Below are 18,690 nucleotides of genomic sequence, written 5' to 3' on the forward strand. Positions count from 1 at the left end.
CTATGGGGATAAATGGTATCCTGCCCAGAGTGGTCTCCTAGGGAGACAGTTGAGGAGAGACCTAAAGGAAATGACAAAGCCTGGGCAGAAGATTCCTTAGGGAAAGCTGTTCCATACAGAGGCTAGGAGAGATGCAAACGTCCCGCCCAAGTCAGAGACTTAGTTGTATCCACAGTGACCAAAGTGGTTAGCACAGTCTTTGAGTGGTGAATGGTAGGAGGTGAGACCAGGAGCAGCTTTTAGGAAGATGGGAGACACAGCAAATCAGATAGAACACTATAATGATATCGGTTTCAATGCCTGAGTGAAATGCAAAGTCAGAGCATTCTCAATAGAGAAGAGGCATTGGGTGGTCCCTTGAAATGCTTTCCCTTATGTTTTTTTTGGTGTAATAATAGTATTATTATCATGCATCTTCAATAGGAACCATATATCACACTTAGAGTTCTGCCTTTCTTCCTGTTCTCATGATGTCTGGCAGGGCAGCAAGCTGTGTCTCTTGGTCAGCCATGTGATCCAGAGAGAAACATGTGACACTAGCAGGAGGCTGTGCTGTTCTCTATGGGGTGGGACCCTGAAGCGCTCTGTGCTGTACTCTGTGGGGTCAGTAGCTGGAGTTTATTCTATGCATTTTTCTTTGCTTTCCTTTTATTTGTGTGTGTGTGTGTGTGTGTTTGTGTGTGTGTGTGTGTGTGTGTGTGTGTGTGTGTGTGTGTTCATAGTGTATGCATGTGGTATATACACATATGTGTGCCCACACAGAGTCCAGAATAAGACATTGAATGTTCTGCTATATTATATTTGCCTTATTCCCTTAATAATAAGTCTTTCTCTAAGTCTGAATTTTTCCTGAATCTATTGCCCCCCTACACCCTCACATCAGGGGTGTGACAAGCACATGTGATCATGCCCAACATTTTATATAGGAGCTGGGTACTCAGGTACTCAAGCTTGCACTATAAACACATTTGCACAATGAGTAATCTCTCCAATCCTCAGTGCAGTGTGTGTGTGTGTGTCTATGCCCACCCTGCACACATGATTCCCACACATAAATTTATGTGACCATGAATGCCCATGAAAAGGCCAGAGAAGGACATCAGGTATCTTCTACCATTCTCCACCTTAATGACTCTAGACCAGTGGTTTTCAACCTGTGGGTCTCGGCCCCATTGGGGTTGTCATATCAGATATCCTACATATCAGATACTTACATTATGATTCATAACCATAGCAAAATTAGTTAGGAAGTAGCAACAAAATAATTTTATGGCTGGGAGTCAACACAACATGAGGAACTGAGTTTCAGCATTAGGAAGGGTGAGAACCACTGTTCTAGATCGCTGAACCAGAAAATCACTGCTTCAAGTAGAGATATTCACTCACCTGTCTCTGCTCCCAGTGCTGGGATTACAGGCATGTTCAGCCATGTCTGGATCTTTATGTATGGCTGGGGATTCAAACTCGGGTCCTCATGCCTTTAGAGCAAACACACTGAACTGTCTCTTCAGTCCGCTAAAGCAGTTTTTACTCATGCTGGGCTTACATGTGTTTATACTTATTACTTATTTACTTGTGCCAAGCTTATGGGAATATAGGCCTATTCCAGTTAGTGAACATCTGGACTGTAATCTGTTTTTCACCTGGCAACAAGGAGGGCAAAGACACAAGCTCTCAGAGAAGTGGAGAGATGCAAGCAGGGTCCCATCCAGGATGGAAGCACTGAGAAGCAATTGAAGTCCTTATAAGCTGAAAGTGAAACAAATTGAGTTATTAGATAAGCACTTTTAAAGACAGAAACAACGATAACTTCAAAGCGCTACCTGGGAACCATAAAAGTAGCATGCATTCCAATGGATTGGGGTGGAGAATACCACAAGAGAAATAGATTTGGAATAAAAATGAGAAGTTTGACCTTGGAAAAACATCAGGCTAGCATCCTGGGCTTTTCAAATCAGAATCATTAGCTACTTGCAGGTAAAGTTTCATTTCAATGAATTAGCATTAAATTATTCAATTCAATTGCACTCACATTTCTGTTTTTATTAATTTTTATTTAAATTAAAAACAATCTTATTTTACAAACCAATTCCAGTTCCCTCTCTCTCCCATTCTCCCATACCCCCAGCAACCTCCCATCCCATCCTCCATCCACAATTGCACTCTTCATTTCAAGTATGTGCTATCTACCCACATGCGGTTAGCGCCTGCCATCGTGAAAAGACAAGACAACAGAGAGCGTTTCTGCCGTTACCCTCATAGAACATTCTGTTGGGCAACACAGGTGGGGCCTTAAACCTTTACCATTATCCTAGACCCTGAGCTGGTTGCTGTATACACAGTGTGTCTTAATATTTAAGAATGTGCCAAGAGTCAGGCAGGGTTTATTCCTTTGATGCAGAGTGTAACAAGGATTCATTGGCATTAAGTAATCTGTCTTAAGTCACAAGATTGCTAAGGGGGAATGAAAAGGGCTGCATTCCAGGACCATCTGCCTTTGAAGTCCAAGCATTTACATCAGCAAGCTGTAGTTAGAAATGCTCGACTAGTGTGGAGTGAGACATCGCTTACACAATTACTGTCAATGAAACATCAAGGTAGCAAAGAAACCAGATTTGATGGGCCTGGGGTAAAAGCACATCTCCCAAGAGATTCCACGTGTAGTGGTACTAAACCTAGTACATTGCAAATCCAATCATTTAAAAGGAAGCAACAACCACCGATGAGGCACCTGGTTTTCAGTTTCCTGGTTGATGGAGAAGCAGAATTGGGGTGCCATACAGTTAAGATATATTTGGTCTCCCCGTGATCTTCAGCTTGGTATATGAAACCTTAGTGAGCATTTTAAAACATATGGAGCACTTAGGACACATTGGTAGGTTCCTTGGGCATTTTGTAGATGTAACCTTGAGCTGCTAAGAGTCCTACGATACTTGCCACAATCTAAAACAAAGTCCCCTCATCCAAAATGCTAGCTGTCCTGCCATGTAAGAAGTATTGGCCTGGGGTAATACTACAGATGTGAACATCAGTACAGGTGCTAAAACATGGCAGTTGGTAGCAGTCTGTGTGAGATGAACCCAATCCTGATCATTCTGACTTGCACTCTCTTGTAAAGCGAGGGAACATGGCCTGGGCTCTGTACCTCTACTTGTTCATCTGTAACACTGAAATCCAATTCACACACCTCAGTCAAGCTGCTTCTGAGGATCACAAACACATTAAGTACTTAGCCCAGTGTTTGGGTCAGAGAGAATGACAAATGACCACAGAAAACAGAAAGGGGGCAGGGATGGAGGCCCCCAAAGAGACGATTAAGCCATGCAAAGAATTGTCCAATCAAAAACAAATGCATACGAGCTGGGTGTGGTGGCACACTGCAATCCCAGTGTTCAGGATGAGGCAGAATTGCAGGCTCCCCAGTGAGATCCTATCTCACCCATGCCAAGAAAAATCATTGAGATAAACTACTTTTCATACCAAGGTTTTGAAATCCTGTTATGGGCAGCTCAACTCAGACTTGCTACATACAGTTCTAGTGCCTACTCGGCACCTGTGGCTCATAGCTACACTCTGGCCAGCATGTCTCTTTTTTGAGACAGATTCTGTATGTAGCCCAGGCTAATATGAAACTCATGGTCCAGCTGCTTAAGCACTGGCATTACAGTCTGACTAGGTAACTCTGAGACACATGTCCATGGAAGGTAGTCACAGAAAAGTCTTGAGTTCCCTTAGGGACTTTAGACTCAGTCAGCACATGCCAGGAAGAGGCTGTGCTGAGAAATGACCAAATACATTAAGTAGACATGGCAAAGTGAGTTTTGCAACCCAGCTCTACTTCCTGTGTCCTTGAACAAATTAGCTAGTCAAACACCCATTCCCTTATTTGCAGAATACAGATAACAGTGCCAGCCCCTCTGATGTTGTTCTAGGGAATGTGTACACAAAGATCTGTACCTATAACCTATTTCTCAAACATGGATTGTGGGTATTTGTATTTGAGACTGAGAAATGCAAGAGAGCTTCTTTAAAACGCAAATCTTAAAAAAAAAATAAAACTCAAATCTTCACAGGATACATCATGTACTTCAGAATAGAAATGCAGACAGAAGGACCTGAGAGCTGTAGGGCTTTTTTTTTTTTTTTTTTTTTATAACTTTTGATGATGAGCATATCATATTCTAAAGCTGGGCATGTCTTTGCATTTGTCCAGTGTTCAGATTTTCTCAACCCAGAAATGTTCTCAGTAGCTTTAAAAAGGATGAGCTTGGATCTTCCTTTATAAGGTTTATAAAGCTATCTTTCAATAAGAATAGTCTCAATTTGTTGAGTTGACACAAAGTGCAAACAGTACAGAACAAGCTCAAATGATTGGGCATGTATTCACTGCAAAAGTAGCTGGTCAAGCCTACAAATTGCTAGGATATATTAGCCATGAGGGACCCAGAATACCTCAAAGCTTTTCAATTCCTAACTATTACAATGTATCACCAATTTCCACTACCTTGAAGAACACACACATCATGAATTAGCACAAACACGTTTATTTAGTAACCAAAGGAACTAATCATAGGTAAATCAACACTTTGACATGGGTTTCATGTAAAGTGTTGGTGATAAAGATAACTGAAAAACAGTCATGAAAAATAAAACTGAAGAAAAGAAGGTCTGTGGATATTTATGATCTGCTCATTGAACTGAGCGGATTCACTCTCACAGCTTCTTGTCCAGGGTCTCGACAAAATCCTCACTCCACCTTTTCATAGACCCGAGTACAGGTCACGTTGTTCATGACACAATCCTAGGAAGAAAGATACAAAGTCAGGCTGGTTGTACATACCAGAACACGGATGACAATGACACCTTACAGCCAGATTCCTGTAACATCTTGTCACATCGGCAGATGGAGAAAATGTATTTTAGGATTTCTAGACTTGAGAAGAGCTGGGACCTGCTGTTTTGTTTACATGCACATTTGCTATCCTGAAGACTAAAGCACTGAATATGATCTCTAAATTACTCATTTGGCTTTGGCAAATATCCCTTACTTTAAATAAATGGGAAATATATGAGGCTGCCTGGTAGCCTGCCAAGCTCTCAGTGGTGCAGCAGGAAGAAACTGTTCTAGCCACACTCTGGGAATCACATCACTTCTCTGTCCACCCAAGGACTGCCTTAGTTAACGATTGCTCCCAGCTTTAATTTGTTATTTTGAATATTTTCTTCCTAAATCTCCTTCCCTCGTTAAAAACCATCACAAAGAAGAGTTATAGCGACGGTGACTGCAAGCCCAAAACCCAGTGCGACACAAGCCATCTGGCACTTACCACCACTAGCTTCCCATCCTTAACTCTTCTTGTTATTGTGCTTTCCTTCCCATCCCAGTTCTGGTGCTGAACCAGGGCGCCATCAGTGAAGGTGCAGACCGTCTGCAGAGACACAGGGTATTCGTTAATCTTCCAAAGCAAAAGATTTCCCATGACCCTCAGCCACCCCACCATGTCTTCATCTTTTCCTTTGTGGGTCTACTTCATCCATCATACTGATTTTATTCACAATATAACTATGTGCTTTTCAATCTAGAACTCCTAAGATGTTTCCACTTTACAGTCCTGGGACTTTTACTAACTTATCAAAATTCAACTTGATAAAATAATTTTTATACTAATACGTTCTTGGCAACAAGTAAAGATGTTATCAATGCAAGCTAACCTGTCATTCTAGAAGCTTCACTCATTTCATAGTATGTAATAGCTGACCTGAGTTTTTCTGCCATCGGCTGTAGTTTCATCAAACTTCTCCCCCAGGGTACAAGAAAACTGCGTCGTCTTCAAAGTGCTCTCAGTTTTAATGGTGATATTGTTGCCGTCACAAGTAATGATGCAGTCTGGTTTGGCCATAGCACCCATTTTCCTAAGAGCCAGTCCTACTCCTGTGCAACGGGAAGTAACATAAGAACCAGTTACAATTTACACAACAGAAGCAATGACTTAGTTGTGATCATTTCTTCTGCCTGGCCTATTCTTATGAACTCACTGACATGTACACATCCAGCATGTTGCAACACAACGCATGTAAGCCTCCTGGTCATCCTGAGCTTGGGGGTGGGGTGGCGATGTCTCCATTGGACTCAGGAGAGCTGGGCAAGCACCTTTAGCCAGAAGTGACAGAACTGGAGGCAGACAGTGCTGACATGACTCTAAAGCTCTGCTATTAGCCACTGAGCTGTGCATCCTCAGAAAGTCATGCAAGACTTTTTACTCCTTAACCTTAACTAAAACAGCTAGCTGACAGAGGCCCAGGCATGGTGACACACACATGTAATTCCAGCACGTAGGAAATGGCGGCAGGAGGATAGAGAGTTCGAGGTCAGTCTAAGCAGCATAGAGACATTGCCCAAAAACAAAACGAAATTAAGAAGCAGTTAGGAGATGGTGAAAATAAAATATTTAAAGTTGCAAACTTAGATCATAGTTCAGCCCTTCTACACAGCAGTTCCTGGCAACTACTGTATTCTCCAGCTAGCACACAGGTCCCTGGTAAACAGTTAACAGAACAGACTACACAGAAAAGAAAAAAAAAAAATCAGCCCTGAGGGATTCAAATAGTACAGTTTGGAACACAGCTGTGATGTTAATAAGTGTGTGTATGTGGGGGGTGGGGGCAGCCTGGGAAAGAGCAAACATTTCAAAGCTGTGTAACAATGTATTTTCCATGGTAAGGTTCTACCTGTGTATTAGAACCTGCCAGTGCTGTCTAAAAACATGTACTATTTGTCTATCTGGTTGATTTTTATTTCATGTAGTCTGTTTATTTACAGTAGTTACACGGGTATGAAATTCCACATTACTAAGTTATGCATTAGCTTGTAATCTATGTACTTGTCCTTGGTGACAACATTCATAAAAAACCTGGGATATTTTCACAAGAGAGGAGATGATGACCCAAGTAGAATGACTTATCCCGATGCTCAGCCAGGCATCTGTGTTCCCGGAGCCTTCCGGGGTGCTTCCCTTCCCCAGGGTCTATGGGTCAAGCCTGATAACCTTCCTAACTCCAGAATCCCAGAACCAGCCACTCAAGGGTAAGCACCCAGATGCTTTCAAACAGTGCTCTCTACTGGTCCTCGCTCACATCTGTGCACCTTCACAAACTCCCGGAAGTCTTGGGTGAGGCCAGCAAATGGCACGTTCCAGACTCATTCTGATTTTGACTTCCACTGGGGCGGGGGAGAGAGAAAAAGCCTGCATTCACATTCTACTGACAATATTATAAATACAAGCATGATTCATCAATCAGGAGCCAGGCTTAACCCCACAGTGTGTTGGATATTGGCTAAAAGAGATTGAAGGCTTCTGAGGGAGTTGTCAACCCAGTGTCATTGGGATATTAGGGACAGCAGCTTTGTAGAGCTGCCTGCTGGTCCCAGCGGTACCTTTGCGGAGAGAATCCCTATTAGGCTAACCCCATCCCATTTCCTGGCATCTGTGACAAAGGTTCATTTTGTTTGTCTGCTCTGTGTGTCTACATGTTATTCCTCTCTTAAGAGTAGGCAAAAGTGGCAACAGAAAACTTAGCACTATTTCCAGTGACAGTGAACTTGAATCTGGCTCACTCTCTGGTTAGGTTTTAGGCGGCAAGTGGCTGCTGCAAGGCCACACCCATCGTGTAGCAGTGAGCAACCACCGGCCAGCCGTTTCTGATTATGGTTTTCCAGACAACTCCATGGTCTCCTTGCTCCTCACCTTCCAGACTCAAGGGACAGAACAGAATAGTCACAGGTCTACAACCACGCCCAATGGGTTTCTCTGTGCTTAGCCCACAAGCCGGCCACCAACCAGCTGCCCACTGCTGTCTCCAGAATAAGCAGCGGGTCCAGCCCTGGAGGAAGCCACGCCTAGCCAGGGGCGAGGAGAGGACCTGGGAGATGCTGCAGAGAAAGGGATCTGAGCAGGATCCCTATTCACAGCCTCTAAAAGGCTTCTCCACAATCCACGCCCTACCACACGGTGTCCCCACGGAGATGGGGGAAGGGGACTCGCGCCATCGAGGAACAAAAGATGCGGCAGGGTGGGGAAGGGGATTGGGTGCTAGCACGGTGAGGGCGGGTAGTGGGGCAGGATGGTGGCATCAGGTGAGGATAACAAAAATGGAACATTGAATGGGCTGTCTGTAGGGGGTCCACAGATGTACGGCTGACACGCGCCCCTGCAGGACCGGAAGCAATGAGGGGCAGCCTCGTGGGCGAAAAGCAGAAAAGAAGTGGGGTAGTTCACCCTGCACCGAGTCGAGCGGCGAAGGTGCGCACTCCATCCTAACGGCCTCATGGTGCTCCCCGCAGCTCCCCGACCGCGTGGTGGAAGGGAACCAACACATCCCCATGGGGGATGCTAGCACGCGGATGAGGACCCAAGGGTTAGGCTGTATATCCTCACCTAGCTCCTTCATGTACTCCTCAAAGCCTTGGCTCTCGGTCAGGCGCCACTTCCCCTCGAGGTCCTTAATGCTGGCCATGGCGGGCGGGCGGGCGGGCGGGCGGCGGGCAAGCACGAAAGCAGCAGCCAGGAGACGCGGTGGCGGGGGCGCTGTGCGGCTCTAAGCGCCACCACCGCTTATATCGCCATGGTGTGGGGAGGTGTCGGACAGCCAATAGGAGGTGCGTCTCGCCCCGGGCCCCGCCTCTAGCCCCGCCCCAGCCCCGTACGCCCTGGGGCGTGCTGGGGGTCTGAGGTGCCACCCTGGCTGCGCCCGACTGGGAGGCCACGCATCTCCCGCAGCTCCTGCAAGCTGCGACTCGTCTGGCACGCCCTGCTCCTCCCCCTAGTGACAGCTCCGGCACAGTCCCGCACGTCCGCGCGCCCTGGAACCCACCCCGCCGCCACCCAGGGTCAGCCTGGACCCCCTCGAGCCTGCGCACCAGGGTCCCACCGCCCCTGCCGCCCGTTTGCTTTTGCCAAGTACCTGAGAGAAATTGGTTAGCCAACACCTGGCGCTATGGGCATTGATTGGCTGATTATTGAATTAATTGATAAACTGCAGTCTCCTTAACCTTGACAAACCTGCATCCTACGCCTTTGAAAGAATCTGCTGACCCCACCCTCCGCCTCCGGGGGCCTCCCCGGGGCCTCCCCGCGGGTTGTCTGACTGAGTTGCCTTAGACAATCTTAGCAGCAGCTTCTGGGTGAGATTAGAATGACTCTGGAAATTCGGTTTCTCCACCCAACTGAAGCAAGTTTCCGCTTAGGTGACTGCCATTGCCACGAAGAATCTTACTAGTTTCTATTCCCCTAGAAGGGATCAAAGCTATTACTTCCCTCCATCTTCAAGGTTGTCAGGTGGGGCTATGAATTAGTAAATTGCCTCGAATACTCTGATGTATAAAAAAATCATTTTCTTACTTTGATATGCACAGAAGTCCCACAAAATATGAGTCTCCAAGGAGACTCAAGTGACAGGAGCTAACAGATGGATGGCCTCCTCAGCTACAGGACCTAAGAGTTTGTAGGATTCAGGAAGCCATCAGGAGCACACTTTATGAGACAGTGAGAAGAGGCGCTGTATGGGGAGTAAACGTCATGGAAAGCCTGAATTAAACAGTGTCTCTCATAGCCTAGGCTCAAACTTCCTGTGTAGCCATAAGGAACCTTGATTAAAAATGTCATCCGTCTTCAGCTACCAAGTTCTGGAATTTCAGGCATGTGCAACACACCCTGCTAACACTGTCATTACACAGAGAAAGTCAAGAATAAAATATACACATCGTCAGAGGATACAACTATTGATTTTCACTTTCAGTGCAGTATATAATAAGTTACCAGTGATAGTCTGTGCTTTGTTGTGGTACAGGTTCATATTAGATAATTTTGCCCAACTACAAGCTACTATGAATGTCCTGAGTCTAACTGAGGGCAGCTGAGCCATGCTTTTTACCAGGTTGGGTATATACAATAACTCCAAATGAGTTTATTCACAGATAAGCCCCTCTAAATTGAGGTGCATCTGTGCTTTGGTAATGCTGACTTCCCATCTGAGGAAATGACTCAGGAGTAAAGCTGTGGCTTCAGATCCCCAGCACCCACATAAAAACTGGGTGCTAGTGTCTGTGACCCAGAACTGACAGGATTGGAGACGCTAGTACAGCCAGCCCAGCCATTTGTCAAGCTTGAGGTTCAGCGAGAGACCCTGTCATTTAAAAAGCAAGGCAGAGAAAAACTCATGAAGACAACTGACGTCAGCCTCTGGCTTCTTCACAAGTGTGTACATATGCAGGCGTGTACATGTACACACACATGACAGTTTATAGTTACAAATTTCTTTGGCTGAAGAACATCTTTTCAAAGCTGTTTGAGAACCTTCAGATTCTCAGACTAGCTCAAAATATGCCCAACACATATGAGAGTGCCATATTTTCATCTACTAAAGTCATATATTGCTGTGACATGTCATGAGCCCCAACATTCCACTCTGAGGCCCTCAGTTCACTTCTTGCCCTAATATTCATTCTGTGTGAACTGTGGATCTTTTAAAAGTATCGTTTTCACAGAATCTTACTGGCTGCTCCCACGCCTCACTGAAGGTCATATGGAGAAACAAAAATGTTGCCACACAGACCAGCAGTTGCCATGGAGACAGTGTCAGTTTATTGAGTATCTACTATGCCCTACATGCTCTTTCCTGGCATCTACACCCCTGAACTCTAAGGTCACTGATTGCAGAGGAGGGTTATTCCAGTTTGGGAGAAGAGGAAACGAGGTGAGCAAAGTTGGTGCTGTGGAGTAGTAGAACCTGCTTGGAGGACTTTCTCACGAAAGTCTTGTGAAACAAGACCACACCTGCCTGTCTTTTGTTCACGGTGCTTGTGAGGGAGGTGAGGGCAGAGGACACAGCCACTTTGCCAAGACACTAATTATTGTATCATCCCTCACACAATTAAAATCCGAGACGCATCTAGCATGCTGGAAGAAATTCCCTGGCCTGCATCCCCTTTATTACAAGTTCCTACTCCAGCATTAGGAAGGAACCCCAGTGTTCCCACAGTACTAGTACTGTTTGTCAGTGACTTGGCCATGTTACTGCCCCAGTAAGGGCCTGGATCCCCACACCTGAGAGTCCATTGCTCAGAAAGCAATGAACACCACTGGCTCCTGAGGAAAGTGCTCCTGCTTCTGCATTGGTAGTCTGACAGGCCAGCTCCCCTGTGCCTAGACTCCAGCTCATCAAGCACTGTCTTGACATGTTTTCTCCAGTGTTGGATCCAAGATTTAGCATCAAAGTATTAATTTTTGCTGTGATGAGTAGAACTAATCAATTGTAGTTAAATACATCTTAGTGAGGCATGAAGCTGAAATACCCATGAGTGTCTGATGCAACCAGCAAGGCCTTGTTCATTGCTGCATCATCAGGGTAACACAGTCAACTAACTCTTGGATGCCTCACTTGAGCATCCGAAGATTAAACTATATGCATATATAAACTATATATATACATATATATAGTTCATCTGAGATTCTTTTGTACCATTTGTTTTTATCTATAAATTCTTTATCAGTTTCTGTGACTTTTTATAATAACAAAACATGATAGCACATTGCAGGAAATTTAGGAAATACAGAGAAACATAAAGGAAATAAGAATTATTCTTTAAGCCTGCCACTTATATAACTACTCAGAGAAATCTGGTATTTCTTCTCAGTGCTTTGCTAGGTGTGTGTGTGTGTGTGTGTGTGTGTGTGTGTGTGTGTGTGTGTGTACAAGTGTCCATGTGCATTTGTCCATTTGCATATGTTTTATGAATATGTGTACACAAAACCACACTGTAATCTTAGCATTTGCACACTTCTATATCCTGGGTTTCCTGACTTCACACATCATTCCCACATTGCAAATACTAGCTTGACTGTTTGTAAAAAAAACCTGAACACTGATTTGGGAGTACAGCTACCATGCAGCTGCTGTTGGCGTTCTTTTCAACATACTGAAGAATCTGCATCCAGTTCCAAGTCTATCTTTGAAATAGCTATTGTCGACTAACCCATGGGTATGTTTAGATTCCCACAAATCCCTGGTCCACAGAGTTCACCCTCAACCTTGGGTGAGTGGGTTAGTAATTTCAAGACATAATCGTCCTTGATCTCTTAGGAGCAGTCAGTGCTGTCTGGGCTGGTGGCTTTAACAATGTACACACTTCCTTCTAGAATGAGCCGAAGTTATTGATAAAATTTGAAGATGTCATCAAGAAATCCATGTCAAAGGCCTTACACTCTTATTTCAAAGAAACAGGGAATGATAAAAATTCAATTCTGAACTTGTAGCTTTCTTCTTTGAAAAACACAGTACCTGTGTTATTGGGGATACCCAGCCATTCTCCAAAGCAGCCCTGTAAAAAAGGCCATTCTATAGTAGGAAATAAATGAAGGATCAAGAATTCCTGGCAGCTTTTCCTCTAGTCACCTGAGGCAGAAGCAAAGTTACCTCTGTCTCTGAGCCCCAGTTTAGGAAATACTCCCGGCAATAGCTCATGGCCCTGAACAAACAAACATGCTCAAAATCACTCTATTTCCACCTAGTGGTGGTAGTGAAATATTTCTCCTGGGCTCTGTTTGATTAACACTTGTGGCCTGTTGTGTTCACATCCCACAGACATGGGTGTGAAACTTTGGAACAAAGTATGTGATTTCATTTACAGACACCCCAGTTGCTATTAATGTAGGCAGTTGCACCTTCCACAAGGTTCATTATTCTATACAGTCATTCCTAATGGCAGTATGTATCAGTGGCCTAGAACGTGTAGCAGATGGGTAAGAAAGAGGGAGGGCCACGCTAAAGAAATATGGCACAGAATACCCACAGTAATTCACAATTAATTAATTCACTTAGAGAAGACAGTCTTCTCCAAGTGCCTGGCAAGATAAATTTTAAAAAATTAGAAGAGCTAAGTATAAAGCGGGGTCTGTATAAAGCAACACTTAGTGTCTGGACCAGGCTACATTTGTTAGACTGCTGTTCAGATCCAGTCTGTCTAGAGCCGGGCCTGGGATTATTGACACCTACTATTTTCTCACTATTAGAGCCCCTGCTCTAGAGACTATCCTCCAGGTAGCAAAGTTGTAAAAGATGACCGAATCCATACACATGACCTTGTCACAAAGGGATAACTGCCACTTAAATTTGTTAAATATTTTTATTATGCTCCTATAAAATGGTTTCTGATTATATTCTTATGTGAAAATATGACCAGCTCTATTTATGCATTCCAAATACAAATATTTGACTGCTTATAAACAACAAAAAAACATATTTGAAGAAAATGAGTATCTATTCAACTTATAGAGATTTTTTTCTTGTCATTATTCCCTAAACAATACAGGATAAATCTTGTTTTTCATTTTAAATTTAAATACCATACTTTATTTTAGGTATAACAACATGGTTTACATGTTAAATAATACTATAACAGAAGGATTTGATTAATTTTAGGGAGAAAAAAAGGGGGGCTTTTCAGGCTACAAAAATCCTTTCCCAAAACCAAATTTTAAAAATCACCTATTCTAAGTGAGTCAATGAGACACATGTATTCATGACTAGTTGGTTACAGCTCTTTCCTACTGTACTCATGATCAATGGAACTGAAAAGTCCAATCCAAATAACACATATTGGCTTCCTTTGGAATGTAATAATGATTATTGCTACTTCCACACCCAGAAACTTGAATTTAAATATCCACCACAAATAACAAAAAAACCTATGTTGGGGTGGAAACTAGAAAATAAATTAGCTTTATCGATTCTTTGGTGACTCATGTGTCCTTGTGCCTGCGTTCCACCCGTCTTCATCACCTAATATGAACTTCTCTTTGTCTCTTTCCAATTTTTATACTATACTTACACGTATGTTTCCATACATTCAAGTATACATTATAGGCTAGGATCTTCATATGAAGAAGGAAATGCGGAGATTTTTCTTTCTGAGTTTGGGTCACCTTGATTAATGTTATACTTTCCAGGTGCATCCATGTTCCCCACAAATTTCCTGAAAATTTTCTATATAACTCTTCACATTGCATTTGCATTGTGCAAGGACTTTAGCTTAGTACACTAAGACAGTCTATAAGAGGTGACACATGGGACATACTCAAATACTACCTAATGGATGAGGACTGAGTACCAGCTGATTTGGGGGGGGTGTGGCCGTGTGTCTGTGTAGTGTGTCTGTGTGTATGTCTGTGTATCTGTGTGGTGTATCTGTGTGTATGTGTGTGTGTCTGTGTTTTGTGTCTGTGTGTATATGTGTGAGTCTGTGTGGTATGTCTGTGTGCGTGCATGTGTGCATGTGTGTGTATGTCTGACTCATCCTCTGAAGATTCCAGGAGACAATCTCGAAGTGGATCAAACTCACTAAAAGCAGTATCTTATTTAGTCTCTGGACTTTTTCTGACCAGACCGAGGCAGCTGCTTTTCTGTCTTTTCCAGGAAGAGTAATCAGAGGCTTCAAATGGTATGTGGAGGTGAGAGGGCTGGAGCCTGTGTTTGCTTAAGCTGAATGTCTCCCTTGAGTTTTATAGCAAGTCTGTGGATGCTCTGCCGTAGTACACATGATTTGTTTACTCAGCTTCTCATCGGGTTTCCCTAAGAAAGAAACCACTGAAGTTGCTTCCAAAGGAAAATCCTAGGAAGCAGATACATGAGAATCTACATCTTGCCACTTGTCTTTAGCAGCAGAAATCCCCAGCTGAGACCAAAGTTAGAAATCAGACAGCCTCAGACACACCCAGAATATAAAACTCCACTTCTTTCAATGCATCAGGTACAAGAGAAGTTGCTTATTTTGATTGTCATAAGGTTGGTTCTATTTAAGGAACTTTTAAAAATGGTCTTAAGAACTTCCCTCTTTTTACTAAAAGCAGTTGGTTCTAGTCTATACCAGGTGACTATCATGGCTTATCATTAAAACTTACCAGTTGCTTAAGTAATAGATCACAAACAAATGGTTGCTAAATGAGCTGGACTAGGTGATGGCTAGAAGGAAAGTGAGGCATTGCAGAAGTCACAATAATAAAGGATGAGTGGCTTCAAAATAATGCAGAGGCCACAAGTTTAGAACAGAGAAAATTGGGAGCCTTGCAGCCTAGTCTGGTTTCAGCATATGACTACCTGACTGGCGGGTTTCCTCAGGGGGGAAAAAAATCCTATGGAAAAGGACTCTCACTTGGCCAGTAGTCCATGGAACAGTGTAGGAATTTGCAAAATTCATGCAGCTTGCAGGCTCTTTTCTTTTTCATTATATTGGTGATCCTTTGGGTGTTTTTTAGTTTTTCTTTGTCAATCACACATGCAATAGCTGTAATTTTCCCCGGAAATTCTATTCTTTTTCAAATATTTCCCCCTAAAATTCAACACAGGGCTAATGCTTCTCAAATCTCTTATCTGGAATTACCAGCTACAACTCTTAATCCTGGGAACTCTACTGACTCAGTAGAGACAGTTAGGTATATATTAGAAAACAACTCTTGGAACATTAATCATGCCTCACAGTTCTGAAAGGACTATTCTGCATACACAGAATAGGGGGAAAGCCTCAGGAATACACATAGTGCCAGCCTTGAGAGTAAGTTTCTTGGCCACCAAGCATGGAATCATTGGCAGGATATGGTGTGCTATAAGGGAAAAAATACAATGCAAAATGTGGGATCGACAGGTCAATCTTTACCATACATAGGAGCTTATATTGGAGGAAGAAGTATGGTACAGTGAGATGGTAAGAGAGTGCTTTGCCAAAATCTGCCTTTTACAGAGAGACTGAGACATGGGAACGGCTTGTTAAAAAAAGAAACTGTATAAAAACACATCTTGCAGACATGAAAGAATCATTTCAGCTTGAATATTGCTGTCCTTAAAGCATTGTGCCCATGTCTATTATTTTTTAACTTTGTAACCACAAGTAGCTGCCAGCTGACATAAGTGCTGCAAGAGCAGGATGTGTCTGGCTCAATATTTAGTTAAGTCTGCAAAAATGAACTTTATGTCTAAATAAGGTTATGTAGGGGGTGGGAAAGTGTATTTGGGCAAGCATAAAAGGGAACAATGGGGGCTATTCAGGGCCACTTGAATGTAGATGGAAATTTCTTTCTCACCTGGTCCCACAGCCCTTTAGTTCCAGAGGCTTATATTAATTATAAACTGTTTGGCCTATGGCTCAGGCTTCCTATTGGCTAGATCTCTCTTAACTATTAACCCATTTCTATTAATCTATGTTTTTCCACGTGGACTTGGCTTACTGGAGAATGTCTGGTCATCCTATCTTCCTGGTAGCTACATGGTGTCTCTCTGGCGACTCACTCTCCCCTATTCCTCTTCTTAGAATTCACCTAGTCTGGTCTCCTCACCTATACTTCCTGCCTGCTACATCCTGCCTATCCATTGACCAAAACAGCTTTATTCACCAACCGATAAGATAAACAAATATTCACAGCATACAGAAGGACATCACCCATCACTTGAGTGCAATCCACTTGGTGGGCGGAAGTTTTCCTTGCACCAACACCCTTTGCCTGCTTCAAGATCTGAACCCAAACTGAGGCTGGACCTGGCACAGAAACTCTCCTCATAGGATGAATGATTTTCCTGACTTACATATAGGCCATTGCTATCCAGATGTATTTATTATTGGATATTATGTCTGTTACTAGCTCATGGCCACAGATTGCAAAAATACAGTTTGGGCTAATCCTTTCATATCAAATGTGGTCAGTGTTCAAAGGCTTAGCAACAGTGCTACCAGGCAAGGTAACTTCATCTCAAATGCTCTGACACCCTAACTCTCTCGATCCCACTTCCAACTAAATCAACATGCCTAAACCTTGGCATAGACAAAATGTGGGTCGGGCCCCCATGGGGTTTGACACCTTTGGTCCTTAAAAGTTGCAAAACACACACACACACACACACACACACACACACACAGAGAGAGAGAGAGAGAGAGAGAGAGAGAGAGAGAGAGAGAGAGGGTGGATCTTCAGTAGTATTTCTTTATCAGAGAGGCCAAGTTTTTCTTTTGCTAAACCCCTTCCCCATATGTCAGTCCCACTACCTGATACCCTATAAGCTACCTCTTTTCCTCAGATACACCATTGGATCATTTCTTTGATACCTCTTTATAATATTGAATAGTTTCTCAAATCAGAACCACTACACCCAGGGGTCCTCTTGCTCAGGGATATTAATCTTGATGGATCAGGCCCACTGCTTCCTTTTCATTTGATTAACTAAGGAGAATCATGAATACTTCATAACTTACCTAAATCCTCTCTCTAATCCTTTTAAATTGGCTGTGGGATGACTACCCCATAAGCTTTTAGAGGCGTGTGCAGAACTGCCTAACCAAAGTGCAGATGATTCTGGGTGTTCCTCTGAACCAGCCAGGAGGCTGGAAGATAGCTTTTTCTTTGCTTCTTCATGGATATCACAGGATGCATCTTATTCTGCTGGTCACTTGACCCAAACTTAAAGACACAAAAGTCATCAGTATGACTGTGGGAAAGGGTGTGCTTGGCTCTCCTATGCATTGTCTGCGCCAGCTTCGTCTTCTATTCCTGCTCATACCTGTAATCTTATCACTCTTGATACTCTGACGAGAAGCTTGCTTAGAGCTCAGTATCATCTAGGACTATGTAGTCAGTACCAAGTTCAGTCAGGGAGATAGAGCAAGAACCTGTCTCAGAATTGCAACAACAGATACATGACAATGCTTGCATTTTGAAACACAGATATTCTTATTCTACCTTCTAAAATAGACTTAAATTAAGATCCTGATTTCTCAATGGTAGCAACCATTCTGCTTGGAACATGAAATTATAGTAATCTGTCTACTTATAAAACTGAACGTGATTCATTGGAAACTCTGGTTTCTTGTGATTCACAGGGGGTTACTTATTTGAGAAACCATTGTTACACAAAGTAGGCAACAGGTGCAGCCAGGCCTGGATCAATGGATAAATTTTTGTGTTTATAGTTCTTGGGGTCAAATCTAGGGCCTTGAGCATGTTAGGAAAAACTCTGTACTCCTAACTATACTTTCATCCCCTTATCACCTATCTTGAAACTTCAAAATACATAGCTTTTCTTTACAGGGGTACCAGATATCTAGTATCAAGTTCAACTTCCTTTTCAACTCTCAGGACCAGAAAAGAGTGGTCCTCAAATGCCAAGGCCCTTAAATGGCTCCTAAATATGGCCCTGAAGTCTGTTTATCTTTCCTGACTAAAATACATTGCTTGAGCAAGCTTCAAACTTCAGTCTTTCTAAAATGAAGATTTACGTTGAGATATCCTTGAGTTTTTTACTGTTACATTTGTTCCATCAACAAATCAGTAAAATGACTTCAAAACTTGAAATAATAACCCACTTGGCTTCTGTTCTCTCCCTTTCCTGCTCTACACTTCCCCCTCTCCACACTCAGATTTAACCTTTTGACTGAGGAAAGGGTATAACTCCTCTTCATACTACTTCCCTATTATTATCCACAGGCACTTGGGCTAATATGTGTCAAGATCTGAGGACAACACAGGATCAAGGGGATTTGCTGTGTTGGTGAGATCTGGGAGCCAGAGGATTAGAATCAGGCTTGACTTCAAGGGGTAGGTGTTGTTATTATGCTGATTAATTCCTGTGATCCAAAGAGTCCCTTGCAAGAGA

At 43.2% G+C, this 18,690-nt stretch overlaps 1 protein-coding gene across 1 annotated transcript; it reads right to left on the minus strand.

The window, feature by feature from the left end:
- Positions 1-4,524: 4,524 nt before the first annotated feature.
- On the minus strand, positions 4,525-8,586 carry Fabp5 (fatty acid binding protein 5). Its single transcript, XM_027398767.2, has 4 exons — positions 8,436-8,586; positions 5,760-5,932; positions 5,328-5,429; positions 4,525-4,801 (listed from the first exon to the last, which is right to left on the minus strand). The coding sequence occupies exons 1-4, from the start codon at positions 8,512-8,514 to the stop codon at positions 4,748-4,750; spliced, it is 408 nt and encodes a 135-aa protein (XP_027254568.1). The 5' UTR covers positions 8,515-8,586; the 3' UTR covers positions 4,525-4,747.
- Between the last annotated feature and the right edge of the window lie 10,104 nt (positions 8,587-18,690).

This window comes from Cricetulus griseus, chromosome 2, assembly GCF_003668045.3.
Source record: "Cricetulus griseus strain 17A/GY chromosome 2, alternate assembly CriGri-PICRH-1.0, whole genome shotgun sequence".
Lineage (NCBI taxonomy): Eukaryota > Metazoa > Chordata > Mammalia > Rodentia > Cricetidae > Cricetulus > Cricetulus griseus.